At 50.3% G+C, this 24,118-nt stretch overlaps 7 protein-coding genes across 7 annotated transcripts; 4 read left to right on the top strand and 3 right to left on the bottom strand.

Moving 5' to 3' along the window:
* Positions 1–364: 364 nt before the first annotated feature.
* LRP88_02475 (uncharacterized protein) lies at positions 365–1,249 on the top strand (the record flags this gene model as incomplete). The annotated part of the gene is made up of 1 exon (XM_083239125.1): positions 365–1,249. The coding sequence occupies one exon, from the start codon at positions 365–367 to the stop codon at positions 1,247–1,249; it is 885 nt and encodes a 294-aa protein (XP_083104255.1).
* Positions 1,250–4,144: 2,895 nt separating this feature from the next.
* LRP88_02474 (HET domain-containing protein) lies at positions 4,145–10,747 on the top strand (the record flags this gene model as incomplete). The annotated part of the gene is made up of 8 exons (XM_083239124.1): positions 4,145–4,281; positions 4,333–5,113; positions 5,170–6,833; positions 6,885–7,529; positions 7,587–8,053; positions 8,118–8,338; positions 8,390–8,677; positions 8,729–10,747. 8 exons carry the CDS (start codon positions 4,145–4,147, stop codon positions 10,745–10,747), a joined length of 6,222 nt encoding a protein of 2,073 aa, XP_083104254.1.
* A 193-nt stretch (positions 10,748–10,940) lies between these two features.
* Positions 10,941–11,720, bottom strand: LRP88_02473 (glutathione S-transferase; the record flags this gene model as incomplete). Its single annotated transcript, XM_083239123.1, has 3 exons — positions 10,941–11,297; positions 11,349–11,452; positions 11,516–11,720. 3 exons carry the CDS (start codon positions 11,718–11,720, stop codon positions 10,941–10,943), a joined length of 666 nt encoding a protein of 221 aa, XP_083104253.1.
* Positions 11,721–12,429: 709 nt separating this feature from the next.
* LRP88_02472 (uncharacterized protein) lies at positions 12,430–12,865 on the bottom strand (the record flags this gene model as incomplete). The annotated part of the gene is made up of 3 exons (XM_083239122.1): positions 12,430–12,547; positions 12,597–12,681; positions 12,742–12,865. The coding sequence occupies 3 exons, from the start codon at positions 12,863–12,865 to the stop codon at positions 12,430–12,432; spliced, it is 327 nt and encodes a 108-aa protein (XP_083104252.1).
* Positions 12,866–14,334: 1,469 nt separating this feature from the next.
* LRP88_02471 (uncharacterized protein) lies at positions 14,335–14,559 on the top strand (the record flags this gene model as incomplete). Its single annotated transcript, XM_083239121.1, has 1 exon — positions 14,335–14,559. One exon carries the CDS (start codon positions 14,335–14,337, stop codon positions 14,557–14,559), a length of 225 nt encoding a protein of 74 aa, XP_083104251.1.
* A 387-nt stretch (positions 14,560–14,946) lies between these two features.
* On the bottom strand, positions 14,947–15,627 carry LRP88_02470 (uncharacterized protein; the record flags this gene model as incomplete). The annotated part of the gene is made up of 1 exon (XM_083239120.1): positions 14,947–15,627. One exon carries the CDS (start codon positions 15,625–15,627, stop codon positions 14,947–14,949), a length of 681 nt encoding a protein of 226 aa, XP_083104250.1.
* Positions 15,628–18,854: 3,227 nt separating this feature from the next.
* Positions 18,855–20,942, top strand: LRP88_02469 (uncharacterized protein; the record flags this gene model as incomplete). Its single annotated transcript, XM_083239119.1, has 3 exons — positions 18,855–19,248; positions 19,652–20,470; positions 20,605–20,942. The coding sequence occupies 3 exons, from the start codon at positions 18,855–18,857 to the stop codon at positions 20,940–20,942; spliced, it is 1,551 nt and encodes a 516-aa protein (XP_083104249.1).
* Between the last annotated feature and the right edge of the window lie 3,176 nt (positions 20,943–24,118).

The raw sequence follows: 24,118 nt of genomic DNA, 5'->3' as shown, positions 1-24,118 counted from the left end.
GTCTATGTGTTGCGCGGCTGAAAGGATGTCACGTGTAGCATCAACTCATCTCAGGCCTTCTTGTGTCACGCATAGTGAAGCACAGTTCAACTTCTTTGTGCAATACCGTCTCCAATGATCATTAAGTGATTCATACATGCTCTTCTTCTCTTAATTGTGAGCCAAGCCTTTTTTGGCTGGCAAAGCAAACATGTGCAACCGTATTCGTGTGCAACCTGCAGTTGCCTAAGGTTAAGACGGCTACTTCCCCTCCTTCTTTTGTTCACGGATCTTCCTTGTTCACCAAACTCAGACATCACAATCAAATTCCTCTCTATATCTCATCGCCTGTAAAACACATCGCTCCATCGCATACAAAGACAGCATGGGGCACAACGGGTCGCAGTCTCTGCAGGATATCCTCAAAAACGTCGCACAGGAGACCTTAGGCCTTCTGCCTAATCTCCTGGGCCAGCTCCAAAGCACAGCCGCCGCCCACACTGCGCACAAGTACTCGCTAGAGACTCTTCATCGCCTGGACCCAAATTGCTGTCCTTCCTATCCTCAGCCGGCTACCATCAGAGTCATCAACGAGGATACTCTCAACGCTGCTATTCGTCTGTCGCAGTCCCTCAAAGTTGGCCCTCCCGACCCTCGAATGACCAGCCCGCATGTGGCCATCCTCAATTTTGCGAACCGCCACAAGCCCTGCGGTGGATTTCTCAACGGTCGCATAGCTCAAGAGGAAGCGCTATGCTACCGTAGCTCTCTGGCTTTGAGTCTGAATAGAAATCTCTATCCGCTCTCTGGGCAAGAAGCTCTCTACAGCCCGTATGTGCTTATCTTTCGTCATGACATGGCTCATGGGCATCGTATCATGAGAGAGATCCCTCCCAGAAACCTCCCCGTTGTCAGCGCCATGACCATCGCGGCGCTCTACCGGCCGGGGATTCACACCTTCAAACTGAGGGGCGGCATCCAACAGCCAGTGTTTGAGAAGGATGAGGACCGCAACATCACCAAGAACAAGATGAGACTAGCGCTCCGCATCGCGGCTCGCCATGGCCACCGCTCACTGGTTCTTGGGGCGTTTGGCTGTGGCGTGTACGCGAACCCTCCCGAGGACGTTGCCCATTGCTGGTTGGAGGTGCTGCGCGAGAAGGAGTTTCATGGAAACTGGTGGCGTGAGGTCTGGTTTGCTGTCTATGATCCGAAGCAGGAGGGTAACTACGAGATCTTTCAGAGGGTTCTGGCTGGCAAGAGAGTCTGATAGTATTGTGGACGTGCCGATGCTTCCAAAAGGAGCTGTTAACCACGATGAGAAGGAAGACAGTTGAGATTAATGGATATGAATCAAGATGATCATTTCCTCATATGATACTTGATAAGAGCCCTAAACTGCATTGCAAAGCTTCTGACAAGACTAAAACTATGGTTTGATCTTGAAATGTCAGCAACGCAGTGGACATGACTGGGTGTCATAGCATATGACCTGTGACGACGGAGAGGTAACAGAATATCTACCCCATTATGAAGGGCAGTGACACCTCTCAAATTTGTCCTAGTATTACCACTGAACAAGAGTAGGGGATCCTCGCCAGTGAATACCATTTCCGGCGTGAAACAGCACTCTGATTCCGAGATTGTCGAATCACAAGGACAAAATCGTGCTGAAAACTCTGCTGTTTGTTTCTATAGTTGGAACTCGTGACAGTTGCAGTCATTAGATTCGTTATCACTCCTACCCATCTCTCATGTACTTAAGGAGCTGAACAGCCAACCTTTGCAATGGTCTCCCACTCAGCGCAGAGCCTCAGCGCCGTGACGCTGCAGTACTGCTCTAATATCGTCGCATGGGGATTCGCAACCTCCTTGCAAATGACGTTGAATCAGGACTCTAATGTTACTATATATACATGTCCCAACACTACCCCCAATGGCCCCGGCACCTTTCATCCAAGCAACCAAGCCGCACTCAGTTCCTGGATACACCCAAACCCAGATCTGAGAACCGGCGGTTGCTCCTGAACTGCCGGGACACCGACTATAGCCGGAGCAACAGCTCCCTCCTAGCTTCTCCGAGATGGCTCCGGTTAGTCTTTTTCATGACAGACCTTTCAGCACTAATCGGATTGTCTTTAGGAATTCCACCGCATGAACAAAAATAGTCGCTTCTACCGAGAAAGTGAGTCTTACCTTAAGCAGATGCAATATACAGATTCAGGAGTCTAACTGTTCAACCAGTTCGTGAGGGCTTCGACAGACTGGCGCCACACTGATAAGTCGGCGACTGTCCGGGCCATCTACCATGTCGACGAGGACAGCCTGAACCAATCCTATCGGGGAAGGCGTTTCAATGCATACAGGAGTCGCTCGGGAGGTAGATACAAGCTTCGATATCATGGGACTCGCAGGGCCTGTCTGATTGGAGAACGGGGGAGCCTCCTGAGGCCTTGCCACAGCCCGGAGTGCAGCATGTGTAGTATTCTGAACCATTCTTTCAAGATCCCCCGAACAAGTGAGTACAGAACTAAACAGATTCGTGGGCGGAGAGCTAATCATTCCTTGGTAGACTGGGGATGCATGTTTGGGAACGGCGTATATACCACCACCGTGTCGTCCAGTAAGGATTCCCATACTAAAAAGAAGGGCTTGTTTCTGATTGTGTTTTTAGAAGCCGACCTCTTTGCTGAGAATTATGACATTCATTCTCAGCTCTACGCCATGTTTATTTGCCGGATCGTCAGCAACAGGCCGCAGTACCTCAGGCGTCCTGACAACTTCCGAACCCGTCCCGACCGGGGATACGACAGTGTATGTGGCAGACCAAGGGCCTGAGGCGAAGATACTAACCTGTTGATGTTAGGTCGAGGCTGTACTGACGCACAACGGTGGCTCTGTCAGGTATCCAGAGACGATTGTGTATCGCGAGGACGCGGTCATTCCAGTCGGGGTGATCCTGTACACCAGGCGAGAGTGGCTGCCTTGACATCATTATCTGGCAATGGATGTTTTTGGACAGCTTTCTAAGAAGCTATTTACCTACCTAGCAAATTTCTGCAGCATGTCAGCCAATGGATCTTGAGCTATTTGCGAGGCGTTCAGTTGTATTTCTTAGGCTTCTTTATTAAATACTTGAAACTTTTACAATGAATCCCCGTGTTTTCTACTTTGAATTCACGGGTTTAGTACATTGATGATAGCTTGAATGCATACCCCTCAGCGTGACCTTTGTAGTCGGCGCGCCACTTTTCGTGAGAACTCATTTTGTGGTGTTTGACATTGTTGAAGCACGGCGCTTGATGGGATAACTCAGCTGGAAACCCGTTATTACCCAAATGACGATAAAAATGATGGCGATGAGACAGCATCGTAACAAAAAGTAGAGGCCTATTCATATGGCTTTTAAGAATATTAAGCCATAGCAACTTTAACAATTTTCGTCCAGCTTTTAGCCAGCTATCACTCATTCTCTCACTCAGCATCAACGCACGCCATGGTTGAGAATACCCTGCACCCTCAACCCACATTTCGGCTGCACAGCCAGGTTTGAGGTCAGCCGCACGACGCTAGACACGCCTTGGCCAGAGCCTGCTTCTTCAGAGAACCAGTCAGAAGCACCGCAGCCTGTTGGAATGGCGCCCAACCCCTATCTTCCCCACTAAATGCCTCAGATCGCTGTGAAACGAGGCTCTGCTGTGGATGCGTGGAAGAGTTGATGGAACAATTCTTCTTGCTTGATTGAAACCAATTGTGCAACAATTGCTTTGTCAACGCCGAAGAAACGCGGGAGAGCCTGGTGTTTTGAATCCGCCTCGCCGCACCGCGTAAACTCTCCTGAAACGATAGCGGCTGAGTACGTTGATCAGTTATTGGCAAATGGGCATCTTTAGAGCTGCTGCCTGCATTCAATGTGGCATCCTTTTCAACACCCCAGTCACAACCCTGCCACCGTTGGTTTGGCGCTGTGGCGCCAGCTTCTCGGTTCTGAAGACCGTGTCTTGGCCAATTGAACACTGCAGGATATGATGGCTGTGCTGGCACTGGCTTCCCCTGAAGACAATTGATTTATTCTTCAGCTGTTCTTTAACCCCAAACTCCGATTTTTGGGTTCCTATCATGCTTGTCATCACTTCCCCTCATTTCTATCACCACAAATTCCAAGATGCTTCGATACAATGGTGGCTCGGACTTGCCCAAATCGGAGTCTGAGGCTAAGAAGCACATCGCCAAGATTCGGAAGGCCAGGGATAAGGATAAGAAATCAGGAATCGCGGGTATGATGGACAATGCCATCGGCATGTGAGTAAGCCCCAATATCAGTGCTGAACCATCATGACCAACATTCGTTAGTTTATCAGATGATTTGTATCAAAAGCCTTCGCATTTCATCTTGGAGTTCCTCCAGAATGCAGACGACGGCAACTACGACGCACCTGAGCCAACTCTGCTCATCACATTAAAAGAAAACACTGTTCGCTTTGACGCCAACGAGGTCGGCTTCACTCGTACCAATGTTGACGCTCTGTGTAGCCTGGGCTCTAGTTCCAAGGTCCAGTCGGACCAAGCGACAGGCCACAAGGGAATTGGGTTCAAGTCCGTATTCAAGGTTGCCGACAAGGTGTGGATTCAGTCGGGCCACTACTCATTCAAGTTCGATGCCAGAGAACGCCTGGGAACCGTGGACCCTATCTGGACCAAATTTCCAGATGAAGAGCGAGAAGGATATACATCGATCCGCCTCCGGTTGTTGCCAAAGCTGAATCTCTCGGCTTTGGCTAATGAGCTACTGAAGCTCGATGCACAGCTGCTGCTGTTCCTGCGGAAGATTCAATGTATAGAAGTCCATGTTATTCCAGAAAAAGGCCAGAGGGCCCGTCCTCCCAGGGTGTTGAAGCGACGCACAGATTCCAGAATCCCGGATGGCTTGCAGCGATTCACGTTGATATCAGACTATGCATCAGCATTCCTCGTCTCAAGCCATCGCACCACCAAACTTGGGCACGACAACAGAAGGAAGGGACGGAAACACTCGGATATTCTCCTTGCATTTCCAGAGATGTCATTTAGACAACCACCTACGGCGACTCAGAATGTTTATTCATTTCTACCCATCCGAAACTACGGCTTCAAGGTTAGTCATTCATCGGCACAGCTTGATGAGACATTCTAACTGGACAACCACTGTAGTTCATCATTCAGGCCGATTTTCTCCTCACTGCGAGTCGAGAGGACATTGACAACTCGTCTGACTGGAATATCAAGCTGCTTGATGAACTCCCCGAAGCCATGCTCACAGCGATCAAGCGTTTCAACTCCCGTCGTCTCTACGATGCATGGCTCCCCTACCTCATCTTTGACCACAACCAACCAGGCTTCTTTGAGAATCTTGGGCAAGAGATCCTCAAGTTGTTATCGAAGCAGCCCATCTTGAAGTCCATAACTGGTGACCTGAAACCTCCGTCAGAGCTGACTCGAATTCCGGCGTCTCTGGCCGATACGGACGGCAGCTCCATGATACCTCGGGGCTTCTGTCCCTACACATTGGTCTCGTCCGAGCTGTCATCTCAGTTCACAGGTGCACTAGATGGCTTGGGCGTCAAGACCCTTTCCAGCGATGAGTTCCTTAGTGAAATCTCATACTTCATCCCGAGGTTTCCCAAGGTCTTTCAGTCCCAGCCTTCATACTGGCACTCGCGGCTCGCGGCTATCCTCCTTCGTCTTTGCGGGTCGCCGGAGTACAAGTCCCAGATCGCCGAATTACCAATTGTTCTGCTCCAAGACGGTCGATGGGTTACCCCTAATGCCGGTCAACTTCTATTACCTCTGAGATCCAGCGTCGGCCCGGTTCCAAAGGGCATTTCCGCCATGGAAGTCCACCGTGACGTCGCGGATGATTCTTTCCGTCATCGACTGATTCAGGAATTTGGTGCGAGAGATTCCGGGCTCCGGATGGTCTGCGACATCATCACCAAGACACACGAGGACATGACCTTTGCCCCGCAAACCATTGACACAGACGAACTTGTTTCCCACATAGTCTTCCTGTATCGTGCTCAATGGGTCCGGACCTCGGTCTCTACCAAGATCTGGTTCGCTGCGGAAGATGGGACCCGTGATCGAGGCCATCGCATGTACGTCGACTCAAATTCAGAGTACTCTGCCGGCGCTGTCTTTTCCGGAAATCATAGATCCAAGTTCCATTTCTTGCACGCCAAGTATGAACTGGCTTTCTCGAGAGTCCGAAGCAATGAGAATCCAACGCATTGGAAGAAATGGATCCGCGAGAACTTTGGTGTTGCGCATCTCCCCCGTCTAGCATCAACAATCTCTGAAGACAAGAAGAGCTTTATCTTGTCGAGGGACTTTCGGTACCTGATGGATCACCAGTCTTCGAAGATAGTCTTGAGCGTCCTGAAACACAATTGGAGTCACTACTCTCGTTGGATTCAGGAAACGCCCACTGATGCGGCCGAGAAGGATAAGAAGCGGTCGAAGGAAAAGCTGCGACATGAGTTGTCCTCCTGGCGCGTTCTATGTCGTGGCGGTCCGTTTGTGCAGCTGAGGAAGACATGCCTTCCACGCAAAAACGTCCTTGTTGGACTGGGTCTATGGGGATACTCATCTGGCATGCAGGGCCATGCCCAAGGCTATCCCCTTCTCGACATCTCTGATCCGGAGGATAGTGGCTGGGACTTTTTGCAGAATTTTGACGTCGTTGTGGAGTTGAAGCCAGTGCACTTCATCAATCGATTGCTGGACCTCCGTCGAACTGAAACCACTAGGGTTGCTGTATCCGTATTGTATGATCAGATCGTTACTTGTGCAGATGATAGCCAACTCGGAGCCATCAGGTACAGTATAAACAGATGAGTGTATCATGGCATTTGCTGACTTATGAGCAGGGAATCCTTCGAAGAGAATAACCTCATCTTCATTCCACCAACAGAGCATTGTCCTAGCCGCTGGGTTGGCCTGGATGAATGCACCTGGGAAGGTTTCACCTGCCTCCGAAAGATCCCCGACTTGAAGAGACATTACCCTTCTCATCAACATGAGACTCTATTCAGAAAGTACCTCAACATTTCTATCGCAAATCTCAAGACGCTCGTATCCGAAATTCAACAAGTCACATCTTCTGACTCGTTGACTTACCTACGCGACCTTTTTATCACGACCAGCAGACGCATGGATGCCGCCACAGTGTCTGAATACCACGATGCAGCCGTTGTCGTACAACTGGGCGGAAAGAAGATTTGGCCCATCAGGAAGTCAAGCTCGAGCGATGGCTTTGAGAGCCTTATGGCCAACGACGACGTGTGGTACATTCCTGACCACGGTCACCTGCGTGAGACCTTTTCTGGGAAACTTCCCTTTTTGGCATTTGATACTGCTACGCTGGCTCAACTTGAGGAGCTCTTGCGCCCGTTTGGTCTGAATAGGCGAATAATCTCCAAGGTGGCGACTTCAAAGACTAGCACGATGGGAGAAGCGCCTTGCATGGTCGACTACACCAAGGCACTCACGGCCAAAGCTGAGTACATAGCAAGGTAAATAACTCCTGTGATTTCTGCCTAGAAATATTTACTGACGCTTGGATGCTCCAGGCTTGTGCCGCTAGGCCACGCAGACAGGAGCACCATTCTGCGCCGCCTCGGTGCGATATGTGTCTACCAACCGCAGAAGGTCTCAGTGCAATGGACCGTTGTAACTCAGATTGGAGACGTTGTGCACGGCCATGAAGAATCAGGACGAGTATCAATTGCGACCAAAGAAGATGGACTCGACATCTATCTCGTCTCTGAAGACTCCAACATCTACAGCCCTCCTTTGGAGCTGACTGAAGAGCTGGCGACCTGTTGTAGCATTACGAACCCTGAGCACGTCCAACTCCTGACGCACATTCTGGTGCAACAGGATGTCCAGAGGATCTCCAGTGATCTTGAGAGAAAAGGCATACCGAATGATCTGGAGGGATTCGACAACACAAACGCGAAGCTTCCGGAACCTTTGTCCGCGGATGTCAAGATCTCAAGCAGCTCTGACGATCATCTAGACACTCTGAGCTCGCAAGGTAAGAAAAAGGAAACCAGCAGACCTTTCTTTATGCAGAGATTGACTGATGATGATTTCGATAGTTCAAACACTAACAAGCAGTTACGTGGAACGAGCCCCCTCTCCGGCCTCATATGTTGCGAAAACTGCTGAATGGGATGAAGTTCAGAAGCGCTACAGGCTTGTTACTGTTGGACCTAAGACTAGGTCTATCAAATATGGAGTCACAGCATTGTCGGTGCCAGAGTCGTTTGCATCCGGCAGCCATAGCGAGAAGGAAGATAACTTCATCGGCCAGCTCTATGTAAGTCAATAGCGAATCATCCCATTGATTCTTGTCTCACAGCCTTGCTAGGTCTCAAGTTTCCTACGAGAAGTTGTCGGTGATGGATACAAGCCCAGTGTTCACTGGACAAGTCCTCTCAGAAACATGGCGGGCCACAGTCCGTTCCAAGACGATGCTTCAGATACATCCACCTTCACCGTGCAAGACAAGGAGGGCCGGTTCAGGCAGTTTCTGGCACAGCAAGGCTTCCAAGCTATCGAGTCGTTGGCCGATTTTGTGACTTTTCACATAGAAACCATCGTTTCTGATGAATCCTTATACTCTGGCTTCACACTCAATGCGCATCAGGCAAAGAAGGTGGGTTCACCCCGTGAAGAAAGTTTCACCCTGTTAATTAATAGTATCTAGGCCGAAAGACTGTCTTTGACCCGACCCGCAAGCATTCCGTTGACTGAAGCGTTCATCTTGGCGGTTGTGTGCAATCTTCGTGACGAGCCTCGAGTCGCCTTCTTCGATGATCCGTGGCGACACTATCATGGCGGATCCCTCTCGCTGGAAGCACCTAGTGGCTATTGGGCCCGTTTCAGCGAGACCGCACGTCCCCTTCATATCCGAGGCGGTGCAAATGTTCAGACTGTGTTGTCAGAGGACCCTGGCTACTATAGGTATCGAGAGCTCCGCCCGGGGGAAACGCGACTCTTCAAGCTCTCTCCTGGAATGGATGACGAACCCCTGAAAGGCACTATCCACCGCGTACTGGCCGACTCTGACGAAGAATATCAAGCTCTATCCTACGTCTGGGGTGACATCAGCTCGTCCCTGGCGCCACACGTTATCGAGACTCCTGAGGGTGCCCTCCAGATCAGCTTTTCTCTTCATTCTGCATTGCGGGCGATCAGAGACCAAACCGCTGATACGATGCTATGGATTGATGCTATCTGTATCAACCAAGCGAGTGTGACAGAGAAGGCCATACAGATCCGCCTCCTGAGCACGATCTTCCAGTCAGCCACGCAGGTTGTGGCTTGGCTTGGTCCAGAGGACCAGAGTCAGAACGGCGACATCGTGATCGAGAATCTCAAGAGCATCACGAACTTTGCGCGGCAGTCAGAATCTACATATTGGTGCACGTTCTTGGACAGCATCAAAGCCAAGAATGAGTCTCGGGGTGGCAATATTGACGCCTGTGCCGACTTGGATGCATTCTTGGCTAGACCTTGGTTCAAACGCGTGTGGATCGTGCAGGAGCTGGTGCTACCAAACAAAGTCACTCTCGTCTGTGGTAGATCAAAGATCGACTGGGATGAGTTCTTTGAGGCTATCCAGCTCTGCGAACGGGGACTCAACTCTGGAGGTGGTCATCGCATCGACGATTTTCTCGTCCTTCAGCACGCCAGTCCCGCATACGCATTGGGGATGGCACGGAAGTCACTTAGAGAAGGTCGCAACAAGTTTGCCTTCCTCCGCTTGTTGGACATGTTTGCCCACTGCCAGGCAACTAAGCTTGTCGATAAGCTATTCGCACTTCTTGGTCTCGGCTCTGACTGCAGTCAGCAAGAGTTCAATCCGGACTATGACTCCACTGTACAGCAAGTCGTTCAGAGGTACGCCACCTGCTTTGTGCAGAGAGGCCAGGTGATGGACCTACTATGCCGAGCCGGAGTGAACAAATCGTACGGCTTCTGTTCATGGATCCCCGAGTGGACAAGACATAGCTTCCCCCAGACAATATCAACATGGGATGCTGCGAAGGGAACATTCTATGCTGGGAGGCGGGAGCATCCAACGGCTCAGGTACGAGAGCCATCCGACTCTGGCATACCGATGCTGCAAATCAGTGGTCTTTCAGTTGACAGAATCACATCCGTCGCCACAATCAGAGAGATTGGCAAGGACGGTACCGACTACTCTGGTACCGCAGACAACTTCCGCAACTTGATCCAGTTCATTCATTCATACCCTTCTGGGGAGAGCAAAGAAGCCATTCTCCTCAAACTCCCCATCGGAAACGCTAGAAAGTCTCACTTGGAATCTACAAGAGATAGGCTGCGAGCGTACCGAGACTTTGTGAACCAGGAGACAAATGACTGGCCAGATGACTTGGAAGAGCTTGTGTGGGGAGACAAAAAGAGATCACCTGAGGAAGACAGAGTGGTCAAACAATACTGGCAGACTTCACAGGCGTTCATGAGCAGAATATCAAAGGCTGTTTTCTGCAGGACTGAGAAGGGCTACGCTGGTCTGGTACCGGGAGGATCACAACGGGGCGACGAAATATGCACATTTGGTGGCGGCAAGGCGCCGTTTGTGCTCAGGAAGCACCTAGGGGCGGAGTATACGCTAGTGGGCGAGTGCTATATGCATGGCCTCATGTATGGCGCTGAAAATGTCCAAGGGGCTCAGGAGAGGCAGTTTTGTATTGTATAAGTGAGTGGTTCATTTCGTTGGGATCTCATGACATGTCGACTTGACTGGGACTGCAAGGCGTATGGGACACATGTTTAGAATAAGCTGGTCTGAGACCTATTGATTTTGTATGCTCTACCATTCTGCGGGATCATAGAGTTAATAATTTGATGCAACCTCTCAGAAATCTTAGAGATGTAGACAGTGGGGGCGCTTATTTGGCCTCTTCGTGCTTCACATTGACCTTCTTCCAACTCTCCCTCTCCTTGAGGCCATTCCACCACTTCTCAGTAGCCGGATACTTGGCGAGAAGCTCACCGAAGCCAAAAGGCTCCGACATGTCTCCGTAGGGCAAGTGGAACAAGTCGGCGAGGGTGATGTTGTCTCCTGCGAGATACTTTTGCTTGGAGAGGATGCGCTCGTACCCCTGGAGGGCTTTGTCGAGATCCTCGAGCTTGGCCTTGACCACGTCCTCATCAGCGGGTCCAAGGTTTAAGACCCTCTTGAACACTTTCTCCCAGGTGATTCTGGTGGTGTTGGGGTCAAAGTAGGAAAGCTCAATGGAAAGAGCCTAACACAGGTCAGCAAATATCCACACAACAGACGATTTGAAGAACATTACCTGCTGGAAACCGGTATATGCCTTGATATCAGACTCGGAAGGAGACAAGTCGATGCCAGTGTCGCGGTACTTGACGGCGATGTAATGGGCGATAGCCCTGCTTTCTATGACAAGTTAGCATTCCCCTCACCTAGACGGGGAATCATAACATCTCATCTATTACTTACCGTAGACCTTGATGCCAGTCTCTGTGTCGATCAAAACGGGAATCTTCTTGAAAGGGTGAAACTCCTCGGCGTACTCGTCGGTCCTGTGAGCACCCGCAAGGACGTCGAGAGCAGGCAGCTCATACTCCAGGCCCTTCTCCTCGAGCACCGTGCGCACACGGCGGGTGCAAGTGGAAGGACCGTATCCATAAAGTTTCAAGACCATTGTGTCGATTCAAGTTGAGTTCCAAGAGAAAAGTGATTGATGATGATGTGATTGCTGAACGAGATTGCGACATGAGCATCACGATGGTAACTTATATAGCCCAACCACATGAATGCATAGAACTAGAATTATTAATTTGTTAATAATTAAATCACCCAGATTCGGCTGACATTCTGGCTCTCCAGTCGGATTGGCCAATTTAAGATGCGTTTCGCGTCTCGTCCGTCATTCGGACGAGAATTGCTCCCGATCGATTGGTAAGTCGCACGGAGTTAATTTGCAGCCGAAAAAGGGGATCCAAAATAGGAATATCTTTCGATGCAATTGATTCCGTTGGGGATTTGATTAGTCAAGACACATCTGTCTTTTTCTTGATGGGCATTGACGAGAGCATGGGTTATCTCAGTGTCCCTTCTTGCAGTCTACAAGAGTGTTGGGCACCGTGGCAAACACAATATTCAGCACAGCAACACCGCAACCATAAATCTGCTTACCAGGTGTAATGAGAAATAGTCGATAAAAGAACGCAGGCAGAGGTGGTTGTTGGCTAATGGATCATATAAAGTGTCTATTTATTCTATGGTATGAAGCTTCCGCCGCGAGACAAGTTGTAACAAACATGGCGTCTATTCGACCTCCCAGTGGTCCATCTTTTGGAAGTCCTCAAGCCAGGAGAATCTAACAAGTTTTAATAAAAGATACGGCAGGACTACTTGTTGTAGCAAGCAAACGAGGTGATCTTGTCGTTGTGGTTGGCGGGGATGTTGGCGTCAACGCCGCCGCTGCTGGCGGGCACCACCAAGCTAGCTCCCTTGCAGTTGGCATCGCTGAGACATGTTAGGGATTTTCTCGTCATGGAAATGATGTTCAACTCACTCCCAGAACTGGCACCACACGTTGGGAGGAATCTGGATGTAGCTAATGCGGTCATTCCAGAAAGCGTCGTTTCCCAGAAGGTTTCCTGCCAGAATCGAGTCAACAAACTGTCAAAATTCAGGTGGGGTTGCTTGGGAAAACTTACTGCAGGTGGCGTGAGGAGTGTCAAAAGCCTTGAACTGGCCACCGCCGTTCTTTTGGTTCTCGAACACACCGATGGTGATGGCCTGAGCCATACCAGCAAGGGAGAGCAGAGCGGCGAACTTCATGATGATGAGCTTGTAGTCGTGAGAAGTGAGAGACAATGGGTGGTTAGATACAGCATTTTGACATTTAAAAGGCATCTACTTATATAGTCGAGTTAATGCACTATTTTCGATTCTCTCGTGAAGTCGTCTTTCAGCTGGCTAAGTAAAAGATCGGTAAGCGGTTTACTCAGCGTTTCTGTGGGGTAGCTTCATGTATGCCCAATAAGGCTGGCCAGTAACATTCAGAGCAGCAAGTGAGTTAGATTAATGTTACTCTGTTACCATAGCCTCTTAGCTCGAATCCGTATATGACTAAGGTCTTGATTGACTGAAAAAGCGGTATCCGTAAGGTCTTGGTAACGGCAAGGAGCAGTAGCTGAAACATCAAATACGAATACCCACTTCACCACGCGGCCATCTCAATCCTATGTTTAATCTTATACGGGAAGCGATCTGCCGGCATATCAATCTCATCAGCAATAACACGCTGTGGGAAAATTCCACAAGCAGCCGATCGTTGACTAAACCTGACTCTGGACTTCCAATGCTCATCCGAGCTTCGGACGTGGATGCTGCATGACTAAACCGTATTATTCACTAATGTACCTGATATTTCCTGTCTCTCTGAAAAGGCAGTCGACTGATTCGTAATGGCGCCTGGTTGGTAGGGACGATAATGGGAAATAAACTGTGTCGTACACGTTACCTAGACTAATGGAGGCACGGAAGCTAAATGATCATGCTGATGGAGAGGCGGGATTGAAACCGCCCAAGGAAGGTGTCTCAGGGCATGCGGTCCGAGAATCATGCTATTGATGCTATTCAAATGCATACAACGTAGCAGATATTGGGCGTCTTGCATACCTCCTGGTCAATAGGACAGGAAGCTCAGATTGGTCTCGTGATGAGAACTCAAGCACAGTGCCGCTTGCTCGCATAGCCTTATGATCATCCTGGAAGGTGATCATCGTATTCGGCGTATTGAGTTACATACTGCAACGTCAGCCCCTCCGGATGTCGGCCGCTCGCATCAATCTTGTGCCGTGGCACGATCAGCTTCATGATATGCACCTGCCGGGTTCGTCTGTAGAGTCGCTGCAGGGCCTAGAACGAAGAGGTTAAATGCACAGTCTCGCTCTGTTAGTATGAGTGATAAGATGGAGCGGGGAATGAATGCAGGGAACTTTCGCATCTCGGACCTTGTCCTTCCGGTGTGCCTTGGCAGGACGCCCCGATGTTCCGAAGCGCTGAGCTGGCTCACCGATGTGACAGCAATAGCCAGATACGGCAACTCGAGAATACTGCATGCAAGAAGGATGCACATTGAGTATACTTTACTTAATATCATACAACATAGACTTTCGAGTTGTGTGCCAACGAGTATAAATGAGACTACCAGCCTACCAGCTGAGGAGCACACGACACCACCAACCCTGCGAGAAATCAACCATATCAGTTCCGCATCGAGATATTTTCACAATTTACACAAAATGAAGTTTAATCTCCTCTTCCTCGCGGCCGCCGTCATTGCCGCTCCCTCACCAGACATCAAGTCCAGGGATGTCGAAGCCCGTGCGACATGCTGGAACCGAAGCAGCTGCTCCATGACGTGGAGCGGCAAGTGTGAGGACTACTGCAAGCCTTACAAGTTCTCCCACATGGCTAGAACCGACTGTGGAATTTTGTCAAAGCGGTGCTGCTGCAAGACCAAGTAGCGGCCGTGCTGATTGCCGCTGGGTCTTCTCGGATGGCTCTACGCCTGCGGTGGCTGTGATAGGACTATGAGATCTTACGGAGAGATTCGGAAAATGGGGTGTATAGGCATAACTGGCAAGGGATTACAGTTTGGCTTTGATGCTGGCCTGGGATCACAATTGTAGTTACTGTCATCCTTGAACATCTTATCAGTTTTGAGTACACACTCGGTGTAAAATCAATACTCCCTGATCCTTGCCGTAATGCTGAAAAATTTTCACCACTTGCCCGCCATTCCTAGCCATACACCAGCCCGTCCCACCGATCAGAGGCTTTCATCCTTTGTGCCCACAACAACTTCATCAATATCCGAGGACTCCTGAATCCCCAAGGAGAATCAGGACCAACTAAACGAGTGCACCCATAACGTCACAGTAATCATACAGGTCCTCATCCTCGGCAGCTCGCTTCGCCGCTCGATCCGCCATGACATTCAGCGATCTTGGTATCTTCCAAAACTCAACCTTTAAACCGAGCTCCCCAAGCCGCTCGAATTCCCCAAGTAGTGCCTCCCAAAGATCCCTCTTCTTCACAGCCCCTCGGTTGCTGGTCCTCCACCCGTTCCATAACCATCCCGACACCCATTCGGTGGAGCCTTTGGCGACGTACTCTGAGTCGGTGGCAATGACCAACTTGGTGAAGCCTTCGCCCGGCCAGTAACGGAAACGTAGGGCGGCCAGGACGGCTCGGAGCTCAGCACGGTTGTTCGCCTGCTCGTGGTAGTCGCCCCAGGAGCCGAACTTCTCAAGACGTCCGGAAACTATGCCTGAATCGCGGTCGGTTACTGGTTTGAAGTAAATGGCCCAGCCTGCTCTTGGGTTGGATCCACCATTTTCGAGACAGGCACCATCAGCGAAGATTAGGAATTCGTCTGGATTATTGCGGCGGATGAAGCGATAAACATGAGGGCTTGCCCGTCTGCCCAGGCCGGCTGGGAATAGTTCGCCAGGCAGAGCTTCTGCTGATGGCGGGACAAATTTGGACGGGTAGGCGCGTCTTCTGCCTCGTATGCAGCCCTGTTCTCGCATCGGAAGGGGTTGGCAATCGATTACTGGGTCAATCCGGCGAAAGTACCCCGGACTCGGGCGATCGTGATCGTGTACCACAGAGCCTCCTTGGTTAGAAAGCATGTCAAGTTCTCCGGCCGAGTCTGGGAGCTCATCATCCATGAAGGTGTAATCGACGCAGCAGGACCCGCAAACGGGCAAGCCGTGACGTCCACAGGCTAGGCGCCCATCTGGGAGCTCAATAGGGCTGTCCATGCTGTAGACTTCTGGTTGGGCTTAGTATGGGTGAGGATCAATTTTGACTGTGATGAAGTTGAACGTCGCTGCGCGTGTAGTGTGTCCCGTCACGTGACTGATGTCTCTGACGATGAGGTGCTGCCGTCACGCTTTCCACATTTGTTAGCTCAGATAACGGCTGTGAACACATTTTGCTAAGTACCTAAGGTAGATATCCGGGGGGGAATGATGGGGAAATGTTTTGTTTTGTCGTTTTCGATTTGTTGCTTTTCTGCGGTGGCCTCCATTTCGTTCACCACGCGTCGCAGTGGAGGCCACGTCACAGGGTCCATCATCTAGAGACTGAGAAGTCTTTGATGCCTCCGGATTGTCTGCTTTTGAGTTCTACTTAACTTTGTCAAAGATTTATGTCTTCTAATTGCCTTTTGTTTTGAAGTACGATGACAGGAAGATGTTGAAACCTCAGCAAATGAGGTCAGAATCAGGATGACGATGTACGTATAGGGCGGGAGCGGTCCTTCAAGAAGAAATGAAACAGAGAGAGAAAGAAAACCATGGCCTGCAAGAAAGCTTGAATAACTCCTCAGTAACCTCCTTTGAGAATCGTTTCGACGTCTACACGGGTCTCATCTTTGCATCTTGACTTCAGCCACTATAACCTCATGCATCCCTTTCGGCCTATCTACAGAACCTCCCCGCCCAGCGAAATGATGACACGATTCCTTTAAGCGCACAAAAGGCTTCTCTCTTCCATCCCTTCATCTCTCCATCTTTACCCATCTTTGAATGTTGGACAAGGCAGACGTACCAACATGAGCGGCACTGAGGTCCCCGCGTGCGGCTGCGGGCCAACTCACCAGGTCGTTTGCGCCTGCGGGGTATTCAGCTGCTCTAACTGTGGTGCTGCCCAGCAGCAGTCAGCCTATATCGTTGCTCGTCTGGGCCTGCTTGATGGTTCTTACTTCGGCAATCCCTCCCAGAACCCTCTTTGCACAAATTGCCGTGGCCGCCCTGAGTTTGACCGGAGGCACTGGGCACTACGGCCGGAACACACGCAAAGACTAGATGAGGGTCACACTTATGGGCCACCTCTGAGTTTCTCGACACAAGTGAGGGTGACCAATGCTCAGTTTGTACCGGAAAATGAGCCACTACGAACGTGGACGGAGCAACCGAGGGATCACCAACAGCCGGAGGGGGGCGAGCAACACGACCGGATCCTTACCATATCAAGGCGATTGAGAGGTTATTCTCCAACGTGGCGCGCAAGAGAATCAAGTGAAAGCCCCAATCAGACAAATCAGGGAGCAGTGTCTTCTTTTACAGACGGGAGGAAATCTAGGGCCCGTCAACCAGAAGAAGAGCAACCTGCCCAAACCACGAAACAAGCCAGGACGAGGGAGAGATATGAGAGGTTTACGAGGACCATAGAAGAAGAAAGACAACGCCAGCGCCAGAGAGAACAGGAACGCCATCAAGAACAGCTCCAACGGAGACGCGAAACAGAACTCCGCGTTCAGAATGCTCAACTAGTGCTGGAGAATGAACTCATGCGACTAGAAGCACAACATCAATTTGTCGGAGTGGAGCCAGGGAGACAAGAAAGCTTTGCGCGCGCCGGACTCCTACAACTATTGAAGCAACGTCAGAGACAGGAGAGACAAAGGGAGAAAAGTCAGTCGCAGACAACAACAACAACGACGACAAGCGATAAAACCACAAAAGAGACTAGTAAGCAGTGTACGATCTGCGTCGAGACTTATACGAAGGTCCAGGATTCCTTTCCCTTTCCGCCCGCACTCCAACAATGCAGCGAGCACCACGACATGGACGTTTGCGTACTCTGTCTTTGCTACAATATCAAGTCTCAGGTCGAGTCACGGGGATCTGCAGCATGCAAGGATCTCAAGTGTCCTAATCCAGGCTGTGATCATGTGTACACCCACAAGCAGGTCTGGCTTCTATCCGATCCAGACACCTTTGCCCTGTACGATCAATTTTGCCTCAACACTAGTCTGGCAATGGAGGCCAATTTTCGGAGATGTCTTCGCGGGAGATGCACCAATGGCCAGATCTACGACGACTTGGACCCGGATTCCCCATATGGAAACCGAATCCTCTGTAGCGTGTGTGGTTTTGTCATGTGTTTTAAACACCACTGTCCATGGCATCAAGACCTCACCTGCGACGAATACGACCTGAGAAGCAAAGACGGCGACAAAGAAACAGAAAGCTGGTTGGCCGAAAAGACCAAGCCCTGCCCCAACTGCAACATCCCGATCGAAAAGGGCACAGGCTGTTTTCACATGACATGTCGAGCCTGCCGGTACGAGTTCTGCTGGGAGTGTCTGGCTGACTGGAGAACCGCAAGGTCCGGTCATGTAGGACATCGCCCAGATTGCTTCTTTCGCAAGAGAGCGGCTCCTCCGCCCACGGCGATGCTTGGGAGTACGATTGCGGAGGCGCAGAGGAATAGGGAGAGGGCAGCCCAGATACGGGCAAGGATTGACGGTCTACTTGAGCCTTGAGTGATTCCTCGCGCGCTTGAGTCTTGCCCAAGTATTGTTAGACCAAATAAATGAATTAAACCCTGAAAGGGTGTTTAAGGATTACATCGACTGCAACTATTACATACATAGGTATTGAGAGCAGGTGTTGACTAATAGTATAGTCCCTCCGAAATGAGAGCTCTGGACCGGGCTGCCTCGACCATATCAGCCACCCTGGGGTTGCGAAATCTTCAACTTTTAACTGGGAATTTGCTGATACATTGATGCTTTACCCCTCATGGACTTTTGCAATTTTAGATACGACCTCAGCCGTATTGACCAATGAAATTCGCGACTGCTGCCCTCTTGTCAGATCCCTCGTTCAGTCGAGGCGCAGACACCCCGCTTGGGAGATCGTAGCGGGGCCATCATCACTCAATTCTCGCTCAACCACAGTCCTGACCCTGCAGTTTACGCTTTAGAGCTCCTTTAGTTTGTCACAGGGTCTTTTACGCCAGAAGCATGGCCATAATCGAAGAGTTCCCTCCTTTCAAGCTTTGCGCTCTATGCAAGGGAATCTTGCCCAGTGCTGACGACCCAAACGTCGATGACAATATTCAAAGCCAGATATGGACGAATGATGAGGGTTACTACTTTACTCGGACACGGGAAGAGGTTGAGCGAGGAGCTATTGAGAGTTGTGAATTCTGTACAGATATCGTTCAGAATGATAAAGCGTACAAGAAGAATCGCTCTCCAGATCGCCAAAACGAAACGATCGACCAGGAGGAGGACCATGAGAGAGGTGCGGATGAGAGCGATGAGGAAAGCGAGCAGGAGAGTGAGGTGGGATCACACTCTGCGGGACCTGATGAGGGCCCAGACTACATCACCATGTTTTCAGGGCCGCGAGCCGGTTGGTTTCCTCCGATGGAAGAGAGACTCGAATTTAGGATCAAGTTTCACTCCGAAGACAAACACCTAGCGGTCTACGACACCAATGGCCTGTTGATAGGCCGCAGGTGGTGTTTACACACAACACCCGGTAGGTTTTCGTCACTGCCCTCTCCTGCTTGAGCTATCTCTCACTATTTCCACAGACGACCCGGCGTCCAAACTCATCCATGCTCAGGCAACACTCGCAGAGTTCGGGTCGGACGAAACATTTGGGGCCGTACGAACGTGGCTTGGTGAATGCGTTGAGAACCATCCAGAATGCCCCAGCGACACCCCGAAAGAACTACCAACGAGGCTCATCATGGTCTCACCACTAGGGGTAGACGTTTCGGCACGCTTATGCGAGACACTCGGTCAAACAGGACAGTATTGCGCCCTGAGCGATTGCTGGGGCGGTGACCAGGTCCACAAGACTACCCACGAGAAGTATGCCGCATATCTTCAAGAGTTACCATACGAAGAGCTACCACAGACCATTCGAGACGCCTTCCAAGTGGCCCGGTCCGTTGCAGTAAGATACATATGGATTGACTCACTTTGCATCGTGCAAGACGAAAAGGAAGACGTGGCTTGGGAGATGGCAAAGATGTTCCAGATCTACTTCAACAGTTGCTTCACGATCTCGGCAGCCAGCGCGTTGACTTGCAGGGACGGTTTTCTCAAGCGCCTGTCAGCAAACGATACGGGACTCTTCTTTCTCCCCATTCGCGTGGATAAGAGCACCAAGGGTTCCGTCCTAATGTCCAAGGAGGGACCTTACTGGGCCATGATTGGCGCATACCCACAGCCCATGAACGACCGAGCGTGGACGCTTCAAGAGGCGATGCTCACACCTCGACTTCTAATCTTTACCGGCATGGATGTCATCTGGAAATGCCAAGCTGGCTTTGGACCGGCAACGGCCGAGCACCCTAGAACCGCTAACGAGATTCACATTGAGAATCTGTACGGGCCTCCTAACGAGAGCCGGTGGTTTCCGGCACTGGTGGATTGCGGTTACAACTTCATTTCTATAAGAAGCAATGAAGGCCGTGTCTCACGCCCAGGCGATGACTTCGAGGTTTTGCAAGAGCAATGGTGTCTCCTAGTGGAAAACTACACCAAACGCAACCTCACCGTCGCAACAGATAAACTTCCTAGCATCTCCGCCATCGCCCGACTACTGGCTCCCAAGCTGAAAAGTGATTATCTAGTAGGGCTTTGGAGACAAAACTTGGTCTTCGATCTTATGTGGAGCATACATCGATTCCCTCGTCCAGAAGCGTGCAAGTCAGGCAGCCCATCTTGGTCGTGGTGTGACAAAGGATATAGGCAGCTAGGCAGCTGTACCTGTTGAAAGGTATCTTTCACTTTTGTCGCAACTGGCTGTGCGACACGTGGGCCTCTGTGCAGGGTACGATCGAGTATGTAGGTCGGAGACTCGTGGACAGCGCGGCTGAAGCCATCAGTTGCAGTGTGGATTTGGCATATACTCAGGACCCGTTTGGAGCTGTCACAGGTGGTGTGCTCGAGATCTGGGGACATCTTACTCAGATATCGAAGGAAGACTTGCACAGGGAGCATGGCCGGATCGACTACAAGAGGACTCCATTGGTCTCTCCCCAAACCTTCGCTGCTGTAGGGGGAAACAATCCCCAGCGCTCTGGTGCTTGACTCTCGGTTATGGGAAATGTATGATGAGGGGATGGTTCTACTCCCTCATTTTGGTGAGAAGAGTTCGAGAGGGAAACTATTATTATAATCTAGTGGTTTCAAATATGGCATAATCTTAATCCTAGATAACCAGTCCATGTGAGTACATGGGTGATCGGAACGGCTATTTATTATATAGCAGAAAACCTGCTAAAACTTCTAGCGTGGTAACACTGAAGGTAGGCCGGTATGAGAATATCAGCCAAGAGTGAGGGTTATAGATAATTGATCAGTTTTTCCACCCATATATCTACACTATTCTCTGTGCTCCACCTCTATAGCTCATGGCCGTAGCCCCTCCCTTAACAATCTCTTTATTTCATTTCGGAAGTCGCAGAACTCCGTCTCATGTTGTGCCCAGTCTTTGACCCTTGACTCAAGCGCCTGAGCCCTCTGGTACGGTGTTGAATCTGACAGTCCCATTGCGACGGATCCCGAGCCATTTGTCTGTTCTTGGGTAGATGCTGAATTTACTTCAAGCCGAATGTCATCTTGAAGAATAATGAGTGCCCGTTCATGCCGACCCGAGGTAACTTGGAGTGTGATCATGTCAGTAACTACGCTTAAAACGGAGCGCTCAAGATGCCTTACCATTGCCGAATTTCACTAGTTTATCCCCTACTTTCTCGAGATGGGTTCGCATGCTGTCGATCAAGCTTTCGAATTCTGCGGGATTCGCACCCAGAAACATCTTGTCCTGATTGCTGTCGTTGTTGGGCCCTCTGGCGCTGGCGAAGGCGGGGACGATCTTGCGTTTTATTTTCTAGAACTTGCCTTTCTTCGTGCGCATCGAGCGGATGCAGCATTTCCATTCTTCCAGGCGTGTCTCGATAGCGCCCAGAGTTTCCACTGCCATTGAATTGTCCTCTCCTGACCTCATAGCAGGAATCCGACCTCTAACGTCATCGTATATCCTCGCGTTCCCTCTAGCCCAGCGCAAGAGATCGATGTCTACTCCTCCATATTCAGTGCACTCTTCTAGCTTAATGCCAGTATAGAATGTGTAGTCTTTCACGGAGACAAGGAAGTCATCGCCAAAACCACCACTGAAGAAGTTTGTGAGTGGCTCCTCAAGGGTTTGTATCATCTCAAGATTACAACCATCAGCTCTAACCAACGAAAGTAGTCGTGCTAATTTCCAACCGTGCCAGGAGCAAAGACCTGAGACTTCCGAGAGGTCTCGGAAGAGCTCGTCCAACGAGCTCTTCAGTTTTAGGCTGGAGGGACCAAGATGTGCATCCGCTTTCGATATCGCGTCCAGTAAGAACTTCTCTGTCGCTACCTTTGCCTCATCTCTCTTGCCTGTTAACGACGGCTTGCAGAGGGTGTCCTCGAAAGCTTCATCGTTGCTCCTGCTTGAGATTAGAAATCAGCGAGCGACATGTCATCAAACGCCAAGAGCCTCACCCAATTGATGACGAGTCCATTTTTTGCGATTCCAGTTAGTGAGCAGGGTTTACTGCCCCCTGCAGAGTTTGTGAATTCCGAACGAGACCTTGAGGCGGCGAAAACAACTGGCATCCAAGAGGTCCGCAGTTCACAAGAAATCACACTCCCAGGCTCTCTGGATCGGGGCCTAATAGTATCTTAAATACTTGTTGGGAGCCTGGTGCCCCCTCTGCTCCGCTGGCCATGTGACTGTGGCTGCAGCAGCTAAAAATACCCATGCTTGAAAATGAGGCTGTTTCTCCTCTGAGACACCTCACGCTGGCTTTTCATCCTTCTTCAGTCATGGACCCAGAATCATACCAGAGGAATCTCGTAGCATACGTGAATAGGTCAGTTGATGAAGAGGAAGAGTTTCACTTTTTGCGATTCGAATTCCTGCAGCGGCTCAACATCACCCAGCTGGAGGTGAAGCTGGCCAGGTTGAAGAGCCAGGTTCATGCCCATGGCCAAATCAACAGCCAAGAGCAAGAAATCCTCCAAAGGACGCTACGGGACTATAGTACGCACTCACGTCAAACCAGTATTCAGAGACGGGGCTAATTCTTTCCCAGCTACCGCCATCAGAGACTATCGCTTTATTCAGGGACGCTTTATTCAGGGACACAAGAGCCTCAAAGAGACAGAGGCGAGAGACAGAAAACTTCTTCTTAAGAGGTTCTTTCAGTCAGCCGAGGATGTTAACGATTCATTTTCCTCACACTATGCCTTCTTCCAGGACGCAGAAACCAAGATCGACCCGATGCGTGATGCATTCATGCGGCATCTTCCCTCGCGACTAACGTTCTCCAAGGAGGAACGCCGCCAGAGATCCAAGGAGTACCAAGACGGAAAACTACCCAAGGAAGTTTCACAGCTGGTCGACCGATCTGTGCGCTTCGCTGTTGCTGTCACGGGGGGGGCTGTTCCTTGTTATCCCCATGATAATCATGACGCTCCGGCCGTCCGATGTCAAGAGCTTGATTACAGTCTCTACCTTTGTCCTTCTATTTGCTTTATGTCTTTCTTTTGTTGTCAAGGTTTCCAACATTGAGACTCTCGTCTCCACTGCTACATATGCCGCAGTGTTGGTTGTATTTGTGGGCACAAGTACGGGCAACTCGGGATGATAGATAGAGTCTAAGGATAATTTTGATAATTCGTGCTTTAATCTATAAGCGGTCAGAATCTGTTGATATGTCATTCGTGCTAGAGTGATCGGGGAATTCAGTAGTAAAATAAACCTACACCAACCGACGGACGCCTCACTCTCTTGCTTCGAGAATCCCATCTAGCTGGCCGCTCCCGTTCGGTATCGTCAGCAATCTGAGAGAAAGGAGAATGTTTTTTCGAGTGTTCTTTGATCTCGTGCATGACGAACATGTTATTGAAAAAGTCGAAGAAGAAAAAAGAGAATGTTTCAGTCTATATAGTAGTCTACGAACTGTGAGTTCATTGGTAGTAAATTCAACATGCAAAAGCCACTTCTAGCTACACTTCAGACGGGCTCTCCCTTCGTCGGCTTCGCCACATGGCAAGCCCGCCACGCACGATACGCCAATCTTCTTTCCCACCCTTGGCAGATCCCATAGTCTCGACTCGCTCCTTGTCTTGAGAATTGTCTGCTTCCTTCCTTAAGCTTCCTCTTCCACGAGCGTCTCGGTTGATCTCTTTCAGCCATAGGATGTACGGAAGGGCTGCTGAGACAAGAA

The sequence above is a fragment of the Fusarium phalaenopsidis genome (assembly GCF_050370095.1).
Source record: "Fusarium phalaenopsidis strain FUZ10S chromosome Unknown contig_32286, whole genome shotgun sequence".
Lineage (NCBI taxonomy): Eukaryota > Fungi > Ascomycota > Sordariomycetes > Hypocreales > Nectriaceae > Fusarium > Fusarium phalaenopsidis.
The sequence above is the reverse complement of the archived record's forward strand: the minus strand, read 5'-3'. Positions and strand labels throughout refer to the sequence as shown.